At 45.1% G+C, this 14,314-nt stretch overlaps 1 protein-coding gene across 1 annotated transcript in view; it reads left to right on the top strand.

Moving 5' to 3' along the window:
- Positions 1-418: 418 nt before the first annotated feature.
- PRLR (prolactin receptor) overlaps positions 419-14,314 on the top strand; it is a 26,180-nt gene continuing 12,284 nt past the window's right edge. Inside the window, exons 1-7 of the mRNA XM_066613657.1 lie at positions 419-488; positions 1,427-1,559; positions 3,502-3,671; positions 4,896-5,056; positions 9,852-9,993; positions 12,056-12,185; positions 13,390-13,556. Coding sequence (XP_066469754.1) covers positions 419-488; positions 1,427-1,559; positions 3,502-3,671; positions 4,896-5,056; positions 9,852-9,993; positions 12,056-12,185; positions 13,390-13,556 — 973 coding nt within the window. The remainder of the gene's footprint in view (positions 489-1,426; positions 1,560-3,501; positions 3,672-4,895; positions 5,057-9,851; positions 9,994-12,055; positions 12,186-13,389; positions 13,557-14,314) is intronic.

Genomic DNA, 14,314 nt, shown 5'->3' with positions numbered 1-14,314 from the left:
AGTTATCCATTAAACCATGCTGTGTTTTGCTTGCCTGTTTTTTCTTTTGCTTTCCTAGAAGAAAACACATGAATGGTTACACATGAATGGAAAAGCAGCACAGTTTAGCTTTGGGCTCCAAAATTCAATCCTGGTGTGTCTTAATGTCTGGCTGCATTTGACCTTGTGCAGCATGTTTAACCTTCATCTGCCACAGCCAGTTATTCCATCTTTCAGAATATGGAGGATTATACATTCTATGGCACCTTCCTGGGGTGTGTGAAAAGGGTTCATTAATTTCAGGGTCTGAAAATATGACACATGGAGCATGCATCAAGGACATTTATTAAGTGCTGCTTGTTGCCTTGTTTCCCAGTGAGTCTCTGAGCTTTAATTCCTCACTGGAGGTGGAGAAGAAGGAAGAGGAGGAATGAGCAACATGAGGCTAGATTCATCTCCATCAATGGTATTGGTACTGCTGCTTTTTCTAACCACGTGGCTTGTTAATGGTGAGTACTCAACCTTCTTACTCTTTTTGAAAACAAAAACCTGAGAGCATATTGTATAAGTTTGTATAAGATTGCCTCCCTCAGCAATCTGTTCCAGGGAGGTGGTGGACTCTCCCTCACTGGAGATCTTCAAGTAGAGGCTTGACAAGCACCTGTTGGAGATACTCTAGGAGGATTTCCTGCTACAGGCAGGAGGTTGGACTAGATGACCTATTAAGCCCCTTCCAACTCTATGTTTCTATTATGAGTCTATTATGATATTCAATCATCTGTTGAACAGGCCCAAGCAACTGAAGCTAAGACAGAGATTTTACATGTGGTTTAACAGCCTTTGTGCTCTCATTGTTGGAATTTTTATATTAGGCTGCGTTCACATGTGCCACAAAAGCCTTTGGGAATGAATGACCCTTTTGAAACAGGGCTGATCTTATGCCGTAGAACCCTATTCTTAGTAGGTCGATTCATAGACCACGTCAAACTTGCCAGTCTCCTCCAAACGATTCATTAAGTATTTGCCACCTCCTGTTCATTTTTGAATTTTACAAATGTCTGTGCTCTGGTCAGCCTGCCCATGAGGGAGGGTGAGGGAGGTGCCTTAAGTGGTTTTCTGGCAGGAGGTGGTGCACTGCTGAGGACTATGCTGCAGATGCCTCACACCCACCTGCTACCTTCTGCTAGATTGCCAAGTCATTTGCCCATTCAACTGTGGGGTTAAGAGTTGTGACTCTTGGCTCAAGAGTCAGCTGCTTTCAGCTTGTCCAACCAAGCTGAGAGCATCTGTTTGCATTTGGTCCCAAGGCAAGAGTATCATGCAACTCTTGAGTTTGTTTTGATGCAAGAACCACCTGCTCCTACAGAGTCCTCAGGCATCTTGGGTACCAAGCAGACTCAGGTGGTAGGAGATACTTTCAGTGAATATATTATTGCAATTCCTTCAGGTCAATCACCACCTGGAAAGCCCAAGATAATAAATTGCTGGTCTTCAGGAAATAAAACATTTACTTGCTGGTGGAAACCTGGTTCAGATGGGGGGATTCCGACAAATTACACTCTACTATACAAAACAGAAGGGTAAGGAATTGTGACTACATTGTTCTACACTTTGTTCTTCTGCAGTTTTTTTTACTAATTGAACTCAGGCAGATTCAGGAGAGGAAGTCAACATATTAGCTCAGCAATTTTCAACCTTATTCATCTCATGGCACACTGACAAGGCACTAAAATTGTCAAAGCACACCATTTATTGACAAGACAAACCATCACTTTTTTGATAATTGACAAGGCACACCATGCTGCTGGTGGTAGGGTGAGAGCTCACATCCCCTGATCCCTACTAACGAAGGACCCTCCTCAAAATGCCAATGGCACACCTAAGGACTATCAGCAGAACACCAATGGGCCATGGCACAGTGGTTGAGATTTTCAGGAGCACTACAATGCAGGTGCAATAATGGGATTTTCAAGTTAAAAAATAACTTTTCCTTTTGGTATCCCTATGATTCTCAGCTGGCCAAAGCTTTGCACATTTTTTGCCTGGGTAATTTCAGCTGCTATACAGAGACTTTCCCAGGTTTGCCATCAAGTTTGCATTCAGCTAGGAGTTGCAATTAACAAGGAGTCAATTACAGGCTCCTTGACTAGTGTGTTGTTTGCAAACACCTGTTTGTTTCATTCTCACTTTGCTTTTAGAAGTAGGCTTAAAGACCCTTTGGTGTGCACCTTAGCCTTTGAAGCTGAGTTAGGGTCTAAGCCTATGGGTGCCTTCAGCTGACAGAACTAGCGTTCTGTTAGTGGAAGGCTCTCTGTCAGCACTGCAGATGCTGAAACAATGTGCACAATGGGGCCAGCAGTGCAAGTGGTTTGCAGTCACATGTGCATGCCATTGAACCACTGCTGGAGGAGGTACGTTGCTCATGGGGGGTGAGCAGTAGGGAAAGGGGAGTAACCGACTGTTTGGGAGGAGGAACCGGGGGCATATTGGGAGAGAAGGGATGGATCTGACAGCAGTCAGATCTTCACTCCCACTGTAGCCAGCCCCCCACCTCCCACTACTGCTGCTAAAGAAAAGAGCTTGCATGTAAACAACAAGTAGGCAAGCAAACAATTTCATGTCTGTTTTGACCCTAGTAGACAACATGGTGGAAGTTTGTAAGATTATGACTCTGGGGAAAATATAGATAGAGACTTTTCTTTCTCCACAGTCCATAACACTGGAATCTGAAGTCACCCAGTGTGACACCCAATGGGCAGTATACTCGGCAAACAAAAGGAAGTCATGCATGCAGCGCATGATTAATGTATGGAATTTGTGAAGCTCACCTGACTGGAGTGCCCCAGCAGTTTTTTCCCTCCCTCCCAGATGCACAAATCCTTTCTTCCACTCCACCTGGGTTTAACCCGCTCTGTGATTGTTTCCCTTCCCCCTGACCCAGATGCTCCTGCTTCCCCTCCCACCTCTAGACCCACTTGCACCTTTCCCCCACCCAGTCCCTCTGCTGCTTAAATACAGGGGACACTGGCAGAGGCCCTGGGAACAGAGAATCAGCCAGGAAGTGCAGCCTAGATCTTTCTGCCACCTGAGGCTTACTTGTTAGCGGGCTGTTCCTGATTTAAAAGGGAGTTAGACAAATCCATTGATGAGAAGCCTATCAACAGTTATTACCCAAGTTAGTTAAATAGAACCTCCATGTTTAGAGACATTATGCTGCTAAGTACAGTTGGGGGCAAGAGCAGGAGATGGCTGTTGCCTCTTTATCTTGCTTTTGGGCTTCCTCGCAGTATCTGACTGGCTACTATTACTAAAAACAAGATGCCACTCTAGAGGGCCATTTACTGTGATTCAGCCACATCTTTTATGATGTTCTTATGGAATTAATCCATACTGTATTAGTATTAGTTCACCATGATGAATTGGCTGAACACCTGGTCAAGTTTAATTTAAGAATGTGGTTATTTGTTTTGGACAGCGTGAACAGGTCAGTTTTGATTATTGTTCTCAATTATTTCATTTCAGAAGAGAACAAGCCAATAAATGTCCAGACTACATATCTGGAGGCCCCAACTCCTGTTATTTTGATAAAAAACTCACCAGTCTTTGGACAGCATATAACATCACAGTAGAAGCTACCAACAGCATGGGAAGTAGCATCTCCGATTTTCATTATGTGGACACAACTTCCTTAGGTAAGAGCAGAAAACCAAAGGCAAATGTAATCTTTGAGCAATTCAGGCCAAAAATACCCGGGGGACTGACAGATGTCTCAGCATTATGATTTTATTAAACATGACTCAGTTCAAGACTGCAAGGCCAAAGGCACATGAAGAAACAGCCATCTCAATGCAAACTAGACATCAGTATAGTTTAGAAGGATATTGGATCCAGGTGAATTCCTGAGGGACAGCCATAGCCCAGCTGCAGAACACATGCTGGGTACGATTAAGGACCCAAGTTCAGTCATTGGTATCTCCAGCTACAAATGTTCCAAGGTTATAAAATCTAGATGAGTGATGCTAGATGGGTTATTCAGGTAACTTATTATACAGCAGGTTCTTACTGCAGATATTTGCCTATAAGGCGATCTCACAAATAAGGCGAGGGCAGGTTTTCAGTCAAATATCATGGAATGTTCCATGACTCTTGGATAAGTCAGAGGTAAAACTTAGGGAATGGTGCTTGTGAAGAGGAGCTGCAGCTTGCCCTGGAGCCTGATTGAAAAGGGGGAAGGCAGAATCTGAGCCACACCACTGTTTTTGAAGACATTAACAAGGTGCTTATGTAGTACTATGCGCCATTCCCCCCTAAAGTAATAGAACTGAACATTGCGTTGCATTGCTTAAAAAAAAAATCTAGGTTTGAATCTGCAGAAAAGCATTTTCACTTTTAAAAATCTTTCAGAATAAATGCAGCACCAATATAAAGCAACATAAACAGCTTATCTCAGCACAACATCCTGCTTCAGTAGCTGCCAGACAACTTTTTATACCGTTCACGGTCATTTTAAGAGGTACTCCTGGGTTTGGAGTTAACAAGCATGCTCAGAAGACTCTACAGCAGATCTCCTACAAATGTAATCAAAGCTGCCTGTTTGTAAGCTGTCTGCAATCACTTAAAACCTTCCTCAGACGCTACACAGACCCTTCACTGGCATTTTTAAAGTTCCTCTGGGCTTCTCCCGGCTGCCACAACAGCCTGAACAGCCCTGACCCCTGACTGGCCAGCAGATAAGATGAGGTGTCAGTCTACACTTGATTTATTGGTAGAAATTTTTCACCTTATAGGCAAGTGTCTGTGATATATCATCCTAAGTCTTTGATGGAATTCTATTATTTCACAAATAGAGCCTTAAAAAAGGTTCCTTGGCAGAAAGAAAAATAAACGTAACGACTTACAAACTTTCATTTATCTAGCTAAGCTTGACCCTCCCGTGGATCTTTCTCTGGAATTAAGACCGTTGAATGGGCTAATATATGTGTGGGCAAAATGGCCGCCACCTCCGCTGATGGATCATACAGCAAGTTTGGTTAATTACGAACTGAGACTGAAGCCCGTGGGAGAGAAAGAATGGGAGGTAAGCAAGTGTGCATGCATTTGCGAAAGGGTGCTCTTCCTTTAATATAAATTACTTTAAAGATATGAGACAGAAAGAGCCGTGCTCTTCCCATTCCTTTATATACAGAGGAGGCATTGGCCACCATTACTAAAACAGGACCTTGCTATACAGTAGGCAACAGAAATATTCTGTATCTTGACAAATGGTATCAAGAGCTGTATTTGAACTATCTCCTGCTGTCATATGAACCTGCCCAACTGTTGAGGGGCTCAATCCTATTGATCAGGCATGCTAGCAGAGCACATGCTTTGCTGGCTCACCAGGCCTGATTGCTATCACAAACTGCAAACCCCTGTAAATCTCCAATAGCTGCTGTAAGTCTCCAGTAGGATTAGGTCAAGGCACTCAACAAGATATACAGATACAATGTGTGCATCTTATATTGGGTGTCTCCAAAACTTCTGCATAGATGGACAATCTAAGAAGGAAGGGGCTATAGTAGAAGAGCAGAGCATATTCTTTACCTAAAGATAGTCCCAGTCCCTGCCATCTCCAGATAAAAGACCTCAGGTTACAAGACCAGGAAAGACCCCTGCCTGAAATCCAAATTTCACATATACACTGATGGAGCCCAAGCTGTTGGTGACAAACCAGGAGATCAGGAGGTCCAGATGACTTGCTCAATTAAGATGTCAACCCAGGGTGCGGCAGCTGTGAAGAAGGCAATCCCATGCCATCGTTTCATTAGGAAAGTGATTGAGTCTTGATGTAGTCTTATCAGTAGTATAATATCTCCTCTATGGAGAACTCGTGCAAGGAAAGCGCCCTACAGGTAGACCACAGCTGCGATACAAGGACATCTGCAAGAGGGATCTGAAGGCCTTAGGGATGGACCTCAACAAGTGGGAAACCCTGGCCTCTGAGCGGCCCGCTTGGAGGCAGGCTGTGCAGCATGGCCTTTCCCAGTTTGAAGAGACACTTGGCCAACAGTCTGAGGCAAAGAGGCAAAGAAGGAAGGCCCATAGCCAGGGAGACAGACCAGGGACAGACTGCACTTGCTCCCGGTGTGGAAGGGATTGTCACTCCCGGATTGGCCTTTTCAGCCACACTAGACGCTGTGCCAGAACCACCTTTCAGAGCGCGATACCATAGTCTTTCGAGACTGAAGGTTGCCAATACCTAATGCTCTATAATACAAACCTGTGGTGCAACCACACTTGGAACAGTGTGTACAATTTGGGTTGCCAAACCTCAAGAAACATAAGGACAAAAGAAGCCTGCCCAAATGATTTGTTTCTTGAAATTCTGCTACTGGGAACACTTTCCTTACAAGAGTTACAGCATTTGGAACTTTTTAGCTTGGAAAAAGGTGATTAAGGGAGGACCTGACTGAGAGCCCAATCCTATCCCTTGCCAGGCCATAGCAGACAGTGCTGCTGACAGAGCACAAGCTGCATGCTATGGTGGGGGGGGGGATATGACCTGACAGCCTAGGTAGAGTAAGTAAAAACCTTTTTTTACTTGTCTCTCCACAGGCCACCTGGTTTCCAGTGGGTCTTTTGTGGATGTACATCCAAGGTGGGCGGGTCTGGGCTGAGAAGGAGCGTAGGATCCTGCATGTGCTAGTGCTGGTGAAATCCACCCCCTCCAGCCCTAAACTGCCCCAGCCCAGCCAGCTCCTTGCCGATCTGCCTAAGATCCTCCCCCAAGCTGCTGCCCTTGTTGCTCCATTACTGTCAATGACAGAGGACGTTGGTGGTTCTACAGGCCAGTGGTACTTGCATGTGGCCTCCAGGGCTTTGCGCTGGCAGCAGTGGCCCACAGAGTAGTGGAGTGCTTACTGTGCCAGCAGGCTGGGTCTTAAAGTGGCAGATTGCGAGATGGCCACTATAAGGCCTGGATGTTGGCATCCTTCAGTCTCGGAAGACCATGGTGTCATGCTCTGAATGGTGGCTCTGGAACAGAGTGTCCTCTCCAGTGCGTGAAGCCTGGGTAAAGTAGGTATGGAGGATAGGCTATTACCCATGCAGCAAATCCCCCCTCTCCACGTCGCTGAAATGGTCCAATGGAAAGGCAGAAGCCAATACGGTTGGTTCCAGCGGCGTCGCAGGAGTTGCCAGAACGTGACTGTGTTCAGCCATGAACTGCCTCAGGGACTACCGCTCTGGATTTTGCCTCGAGGTTGACTCCTGAAGCCTTTTCCATAACTGGATGTAGCCACAAGGCAGTGGAGGTTTGGAATCAGAGTTTTCCTTCTCTCAGATGAGCTGCCTTCCCAGGCTGACGAGTCCCATCTACCCGGTGGCTGTTCAGTCGCCTCTTACGACAAGTACAGCCAAACTGAGGGCCTATTCTTATCCCCAGCCCCCAGGCCTGGATAGGATTGGGCCATGAAACTTAAAAGATTATACCTGGTGTAAGGAGAGTGGAGAGAGGGACGATTTTCTCCTTCTGTCACAGTACTAGAAGCAGGAGTCTTTCACTGAAGCTGATTGGCAGGAGATTTAGGTCAGACAAAAGGAGATACTTCTTCATGCAGCATATAAATAGCCTGTGAAATTCATTGCCACTAAAGGGATGATGGTCATTAGAATGAACAGCTTTAAAGGGGGACTGGACTAAGTCATCGAGGATAGCCATGGTGTATCAGTGGCAAATAGTCATGGCTATGTGCTACCTCCAGGTTCAGTGGCAGTATGAATTCGAGTTACTATTGCTCACCTGCAGGAGAGAAGCCTGCCTTTGTCTCTTGCTGTCGGCTTCCCAGAGCATCTGCTTGGTTACTGTGGGAAACAGCATGCTGGACTAGATGGGCCTTTGGCCTAATCCTGCAGGGCTTTTCTTATGTTCTTAAACTATGGAGAGCTACTGCCAGTGAGAGAAGACAATACTGAGCTAGATGAACAAATGACGACTCTGTGAAAGGCAGCTTCAAGCGGCAGATTTTATCACTGGTGACTTTAGTTCAAAAGTGCTTGTGTCAGTCTGGGGCACTTCAAATCACTAATTTAGGAGTCACATCCTTTCTCTTTTGTTTGCTACAGGCAATAGAAAAGGTGTAGATAGATTGCAAATGAAGGAAAATTTGACATAACTGAATGGAACTCTGTTTCTAGGAAGGATCAAAGAAAATAAATATATTCCGTTTTCCTGCCAACCTAGTGAAGTGACTCAAGTACAGTGGAAGGAATAAAAAATTTGGCCTTGAAGTAGAAATGATTAATATGTTTATCACAGAAAGGGCTATGAAAAACAAGGCCACCTCCTGTGTACTTTTTCATTATGAAACTTTCTTGGGAGCACTGTTTAGATTAACGAGCACCATGGGCTGTGTTGGTCATGTTAGCAATAAGAAAGAAATTCGTGATGTACCAGGAACAGTGAAAGTGAAAAATGTAGCTGTTTCAACAAACAAGTAGACATTCTCCCATTGGAGCAAGTAACAGGTTGGCAGCAGCACTGAAGTAAGTTAAGAAACTACTTTCCAATGGGCGGTGAAAAAAGTTGGTCCACATAGCTGTGGGACCAGTACATAGCCCAATCCTTTGCTTTCCCTCCCCAATGTTGCAGGTGCACCAAGACAGCTCACACTGCATCCTGCAGAAGGTGGGAGCAGTCCTGGAGGTCTCCTCTGGGTAAGGGAACATTTATTCCCTTACCCAAGGGTAAGCCTCCATGACCAGGAAGGGTCTACTCGAATCTGCATCAACGGAATCACTGGCTCAAGCTTGCATGGACCCAGGCTGTGGGATCTGGTCCAGGAAGGGGGATTGAAATCAGCTGCTGCCACCAAATCCAAAGGTGGGTGGATTTTGCGGACCAAATCCACACCTCCATTGCCACCCCATCCCACCCTCTCCCCATTCCTCCTTCCCCACCAACCTACCTTTGTCAGCAGGCCTTTTCCTAGCTGTCACTGCATGTGGGAATGCTCCAGTCTAACTGCCACTGGGCTGGCAGTGTGCAACTCTACACACTGCCAGCAGACTATGATGGCCATAAAGTGTGTTCTGCAATTGGAACTTCTGACAACAGGCCATGCACATAGGATTGGGCTGACAGTTGTTCAACCCAGAAATAGTACCAAGTTGTTATCAGGAAATGGTGGAAGTCTGCATTTTGAATCCCATGCTCTGAAATCGCCATATATGTTGTTTTCAGCCAAAGGCGGACTTCTGGCCCCTGATCTGAATTAAGTTTTCTTTGTGCTGTTTTGGTAACAATGATTGCATCCACAAAAACTGCTGTTTGCTCCAAAAGCTACCGTTTAATGCCAATAACTGCTTCAAGGGACTGTTTTCATTGGGAAAACTGCAGTAAAGCCTCCCATTCTCCTGCACTATGGCCCCAGTCCAGACAAAGGATCCATGCATTTAGTTGAAAACAAGACATGAAGAATCCGAAGCATAAGATCAAAGACCTGTTAAACTTCACATCTAGTTTTAACCTAGAGCGTTGCTGGTCAGATGGATCATTGTTTTTAAGACAGATCTGTGCAACCAGTGGACCCAGGCTGAACAAAACCCATCCTCCCAGCCTCCTGTTATACGATAACAAGATAAACCTCCTGTTTTTTATTCCTATCAGGGTCTGCAAATTGTGTGTGTGCTCACATGCATGGGCTCAGTATTCAGCAGATCATAAAAGAGAGTTGGTGGATTGCCTTTGGCTTGCTGTGTCACAATTTAAGCTTGTTCTTAAATACAGTGTCATGTCCTGAGATTTTTAGTCAAATGAAGATGTCATTTGGATGTCATTCTTTTAGATGCAGTTGCTTATGATGGTGATTTCTGTTGATTTTACTCCTTCCCAGGTTCATTTTGTTGGCAAACAAATGCAACTTAAAATATCTCAGTTGAATGCAGGAATGAAATATGTTGCTCAGGTTCGAAGTGTGACAGACCATGGTGAAAAGAGTGAATGGAGCCCTGAAAGCTACATTCAACTCCCCATTGGTGAGTCATTCACTCATTGTTTTTTTGCTTTGAAAAATCAGAGGAACCAGTATTTGAAAAAAAAAAATGCATTAAACTGACAGATCAGAGGTTTAGTGTTAGGGTCAAACTATATGTTACATGTAAATCTGTTTAATATAAAACCTATATAAACTGCTTTGTCAGCTACTTTGTCTTGAAAATGGTATATATACATATCATCATCATTACAACAGCAGCAGCATGTTCTGGTTCAGTGTATTTCCTTTTATTTTTTTTAAATAGTGCACGGAGACAAATGTGCAACTGGTCAAAACTGTGGCAGGATATGGGGGTTTTGTTACTTTGGCCCCAATTCACTTGTGTGCAATTGTGCAGTTGTGGCTCACCTATGCTATTGTATTAAAAGGGGAAAGGCTTTAAGTGAAAGCTTTTCTCTCTATAAAGTAGTGCATGGAAGGCACAATTGCAAATGTGATGGAAGCAAAATAATAAAGGCCTCCCTACCCCACCACAGTTTTAATCAGTTTCACATATCCCAGTTTTTGTTTGTTTACACACAGCTGCTCCTCCAAAACACACTGTCTTCATGGCAGAGGGCTTGGAAGCTTAGAACATTGATCCAGCTGAGATTCCATTCCCAGTCAACAACCCCTGCATGCTATTTTGGGTCAAAAGCTTCAATGGAAGCTTGTTTCCCTAAAAAAATAGTGCATGAGGGTGGGGTGATCAGAACCATGGGACGGCAAAATAGTAATCCCCCCTACCTTCCTGCCACAATTTGCAGCTGTCTTCCACCCAGCATAGTGTTTCTAAGGCGAAAGAAACCTGGGCCACATCACGCATTCATTGACTTGTGCCATTTGTTCCTTAGACCTTGCTGATGTTATGATACAGAAGGAAGTGAGGGAGAGGTGTGTTGTTATTTTTGAGGCTGATTGAGTATTAGGAGGATGAAGGTGTTTCCCTACTCAGTGGCAGAGGCTATTACACTCTATAGAGCTCTAGAAGCTTGTGATGAGAGGCACAGGACTCCACTAGGTGTGACTGCACAGAGACCATGGCAAAGATCTACACAGTCCATGCATATTTTCCATTTAGTTTATTTAATAGTGTCTACTGTATCTCACTTTTCTGATTGCATAGAAAATCATCATAATCAAAGCACAATCATTGTTAGAAAGCATAAAGGAGCAGTAAAAAGTAAAAGCAAAGCAAGCTTAACAATCTGAACGGGGCTTTTGATTTATATAATGCGTTGACTTGTATTAAAGTCCTGGCAGTTGCTTCTTGTAGGCAAAGCTGCTTAGTAAGGGTATGATTTCCAGTTGAGAAGTGGGGGGAAGAAGGAGGAGGAGGTTTTTTAACCCTTCTCTGCCTAGTGTTTTTTATCTCTCACTCACTCACTCACTCACTCACTCACTCACTCACACACACACACACACACACACACACACACACACACACACACACACACAAGTTGCTGCTCAGTCAATTTTATGTTTGTTATATTTGAGAATTCTTGAGTAAAGGCCTTCAGTGACTTGTTAATTTTCAATTTGTCAATTAGATCTGTAATCTGTTGTTACTGCTATTTGACATGGGGCGCAATTCAAAGTGCGCCTTATGCCTGCCCAAGTCCCATGGTTCTTCACTCAGCCCAATCCTAGTATCCCCCCTCCCTCCCATGCAGCCACACCAAAACAGCTTGCACTGCATCCTGCAAGATGGGGGACAGTTGAAGAGGTCTCCTCTGGGTAACAGGAACAAATGTTCCAATTTCCCTTGGAATGCCTTAAAAGAGCTCAGAATGCCTTAAAAGGCATTAAAACATCACCTCCAGTTTCCCAACGGTGTTTTTTTGACCATAACGGCCATTCTGAAGCCCACAGAGGTTGCAGGCAGATGCTTCAAAAAGCACTCCAGGGGCAACTGGAGCTGTGCTCCAGCCATCTTCAGAGGGTTCAGGTTGGGCCAAGTCCAGCTCAGCGTGGATCCAGGGGACTACCTGGTCCTAGTCTCACACACTAACCACTATTCTGTACTACACTGGCTCAGTGGACTTATCTGTCTCCTTCTACAGGTCAGCCTCCAGGAAAACCAGAGTTAATAAGATGCCGCTCACCTGAAAAAGAAACCTTTACTTGCTGGTGGAAGCCCGGTTCCGATGGAGGTCTCCCTACTAATTATTCTCTGTTTTATAACAAGGAGGGGTAAGGAGTTAGAAAAGATATTTCTGCTTAGTTGTTATTCCATTCTGCACCTCTGAGGCTGCAATCCTTACCTGAGAGCAGGGCCAGCCCATATATCCGGTGACTAGAAATGGCTGCATCAACAGCAGACTGTGAGAGGTCCAAGGGGGCAGCAGGTTCAGGATGTCTTTCATTCTGAAGCTTCCACCACTGCCTCCCTCCAACTGCAGCTGCCTGCCTCCCACAATCCAAGAATGATTTGCTTCAAGCTGGGAGGCGGCACCTCAAATGCAAAGCCAGTGCTCCCTGTACATACCATGCTCTTTGTGCACTGCCTTGAAACCCAGAAGTGTGTGACTTCCACTTTCCCCAGAAGTTGCACACTTCAGGGTTTCAAGGCAGAGCATGAGGATTGCAGCAAGAGTGTGTGTGTGTGTGGGGGGGGGAAGGGTTAATGTAGGGGGGGCTGACCCAAGCTGGCATCAGGAGGTGTTTCAGGCATTTCATGCTGCCCATGCCTGGGAGCAGGTTCCATTTAACTCAGTGGAGCTTACTTTTGAGTAGACGTGCCTAAAATTGTGTTGTGAGAATAGCCACTCCAAGTTCCTTAGGGTTCAGCAGCAGTGAGCCTCTGAATACCAGTTGCAGGGGAGCAGGAGTTGAAGAGAAGTATGCCTCTGTGTCCTGCCTGTGAGCTTCCCAGAGAGAATTGATGGGCCACTGTGAGAAACAGGTTGCTGGACTAGATGAGCCTTGGACCTGATTTAGCAGGGCTTTTCTTATGTTGTTTCAAAGAATGTTTTGCTTATTTCTAAACAATGGCAATAATAATTATATCAACCAGGACAGTCCAACTTTTGGCAGCTGGGGGGCAGGGTTGCATGACACTTGCATGACCTCTGGCTATGTCGACCTGGAAGTAATTTGCGGTGATGTGATATCATCATGATTACTTCACAAAGTCATTTGGCAGGCTCAGAATGTGAGGAGCAGAGGCGGAGGTGGTGCAGCGGGCCTTTTCAGTCTCCCTGTCTCATCATTCCTGCTTCTCCTTCTCCAGAAGCTGGGATGGCGGGACAGGGAGACTGAAAAGCTTTTGATGTGGGAAGAGGTAGGAGGGGCTGTGGCTGGGCTTTCAGGATTCATGGGCCTTCTATTGGACCACCATAGTAGAAACATTTCTTCTGTATTTCCTTCTCAAGTCATTTTAATTTGCATTTTTCAGAAAAGAGCCACATGAATGCCCAGACTACATAACTTCAGGACCAAACTCCTGTTATTTTGATAAAAAACATACTTCACTTTGGACAACGTATAATATTACCATAAAGGCAACTAATGCAATGGGAACTAACGTCTCACAGTCTTACTTTGTGGATGTGACTAATGAAGGTAGGCACAGCAAATATTATGAAACTATAAAGCACAGGCAGCATAATCCAGGGTTCCTCAGAGCTGTGGCCCAGAGTTCCACATGCATCTGAGGTTCCATTGGAGTTTCTTTTTCCATGGCAAGTAGTAGCCATGGGCGGCTCTCATTAGATCAGGAGCACAGCAAGAAGTAGGGTTAAAATCTCCCTACTCTTCCCACTGGCCTACAGGATTATTCAGCTGCTATTTCTTAAGAAAAGCCTGCCGGCATTGATGAACTTAAGCCATTTCTGCTCAATGTTGCATATATGCCACAGGATCAAATGTGTTCACCTATGGACTGGGCAGAAGTGGGTTAATATAATGGGCAGTTTGGCTGTAGCATACTCTGCTTTAGAAATCAGTGCAGAACAAGTGGTTGCAAAGTCAATTAAGAATCAAGACAGTCGTGCATCAAAAAGAGGCTCACAGTGCTGAGTTGGTGTGTTTGCACAGCAGTGAACTCTTCAACTCTTCCTGCCGTATGTACGTCTGTTACTTAGTAGTGTATCGAATGCTGGTATGTGCTAAACCAACATCCTCCTGGTTGGTCCTTTCACTGCTACCACCTCTTCTTCCTCCTTCCTTGGAGAATGAAATGCTCTTCAGCCAGTTCCCTGAGCCTGAGCAGAGGAAAGAGGAAGAAATAGCAATAGAGAGAGAAAGAGAGCGAGCAGGTGAGTAAATTTTTCAACTCTGAGGAGGCAAGGGAGGGAGCCCCCAAGGGCGCCTTGCTGCCG

Source organism: Tiliqua scincoides, chromosome 2 (genome assembly GCF_035046505.1).
Source record: "Tiliqua scincoides isolate rTilSci1 chromosome 2, rTilSci1.hap2, whole genome shotgun sequence".
NCBI lineage: Eukaryota > Metazoa > Chordata > Lepidosauria > Squamata > Scincidae > Tiliqua > Tiliqua scincoides.
Note: the sequence above shows the minus strand (reverse complement) of the source record. Positions and strands in the feature narration are given on the sequence as shown.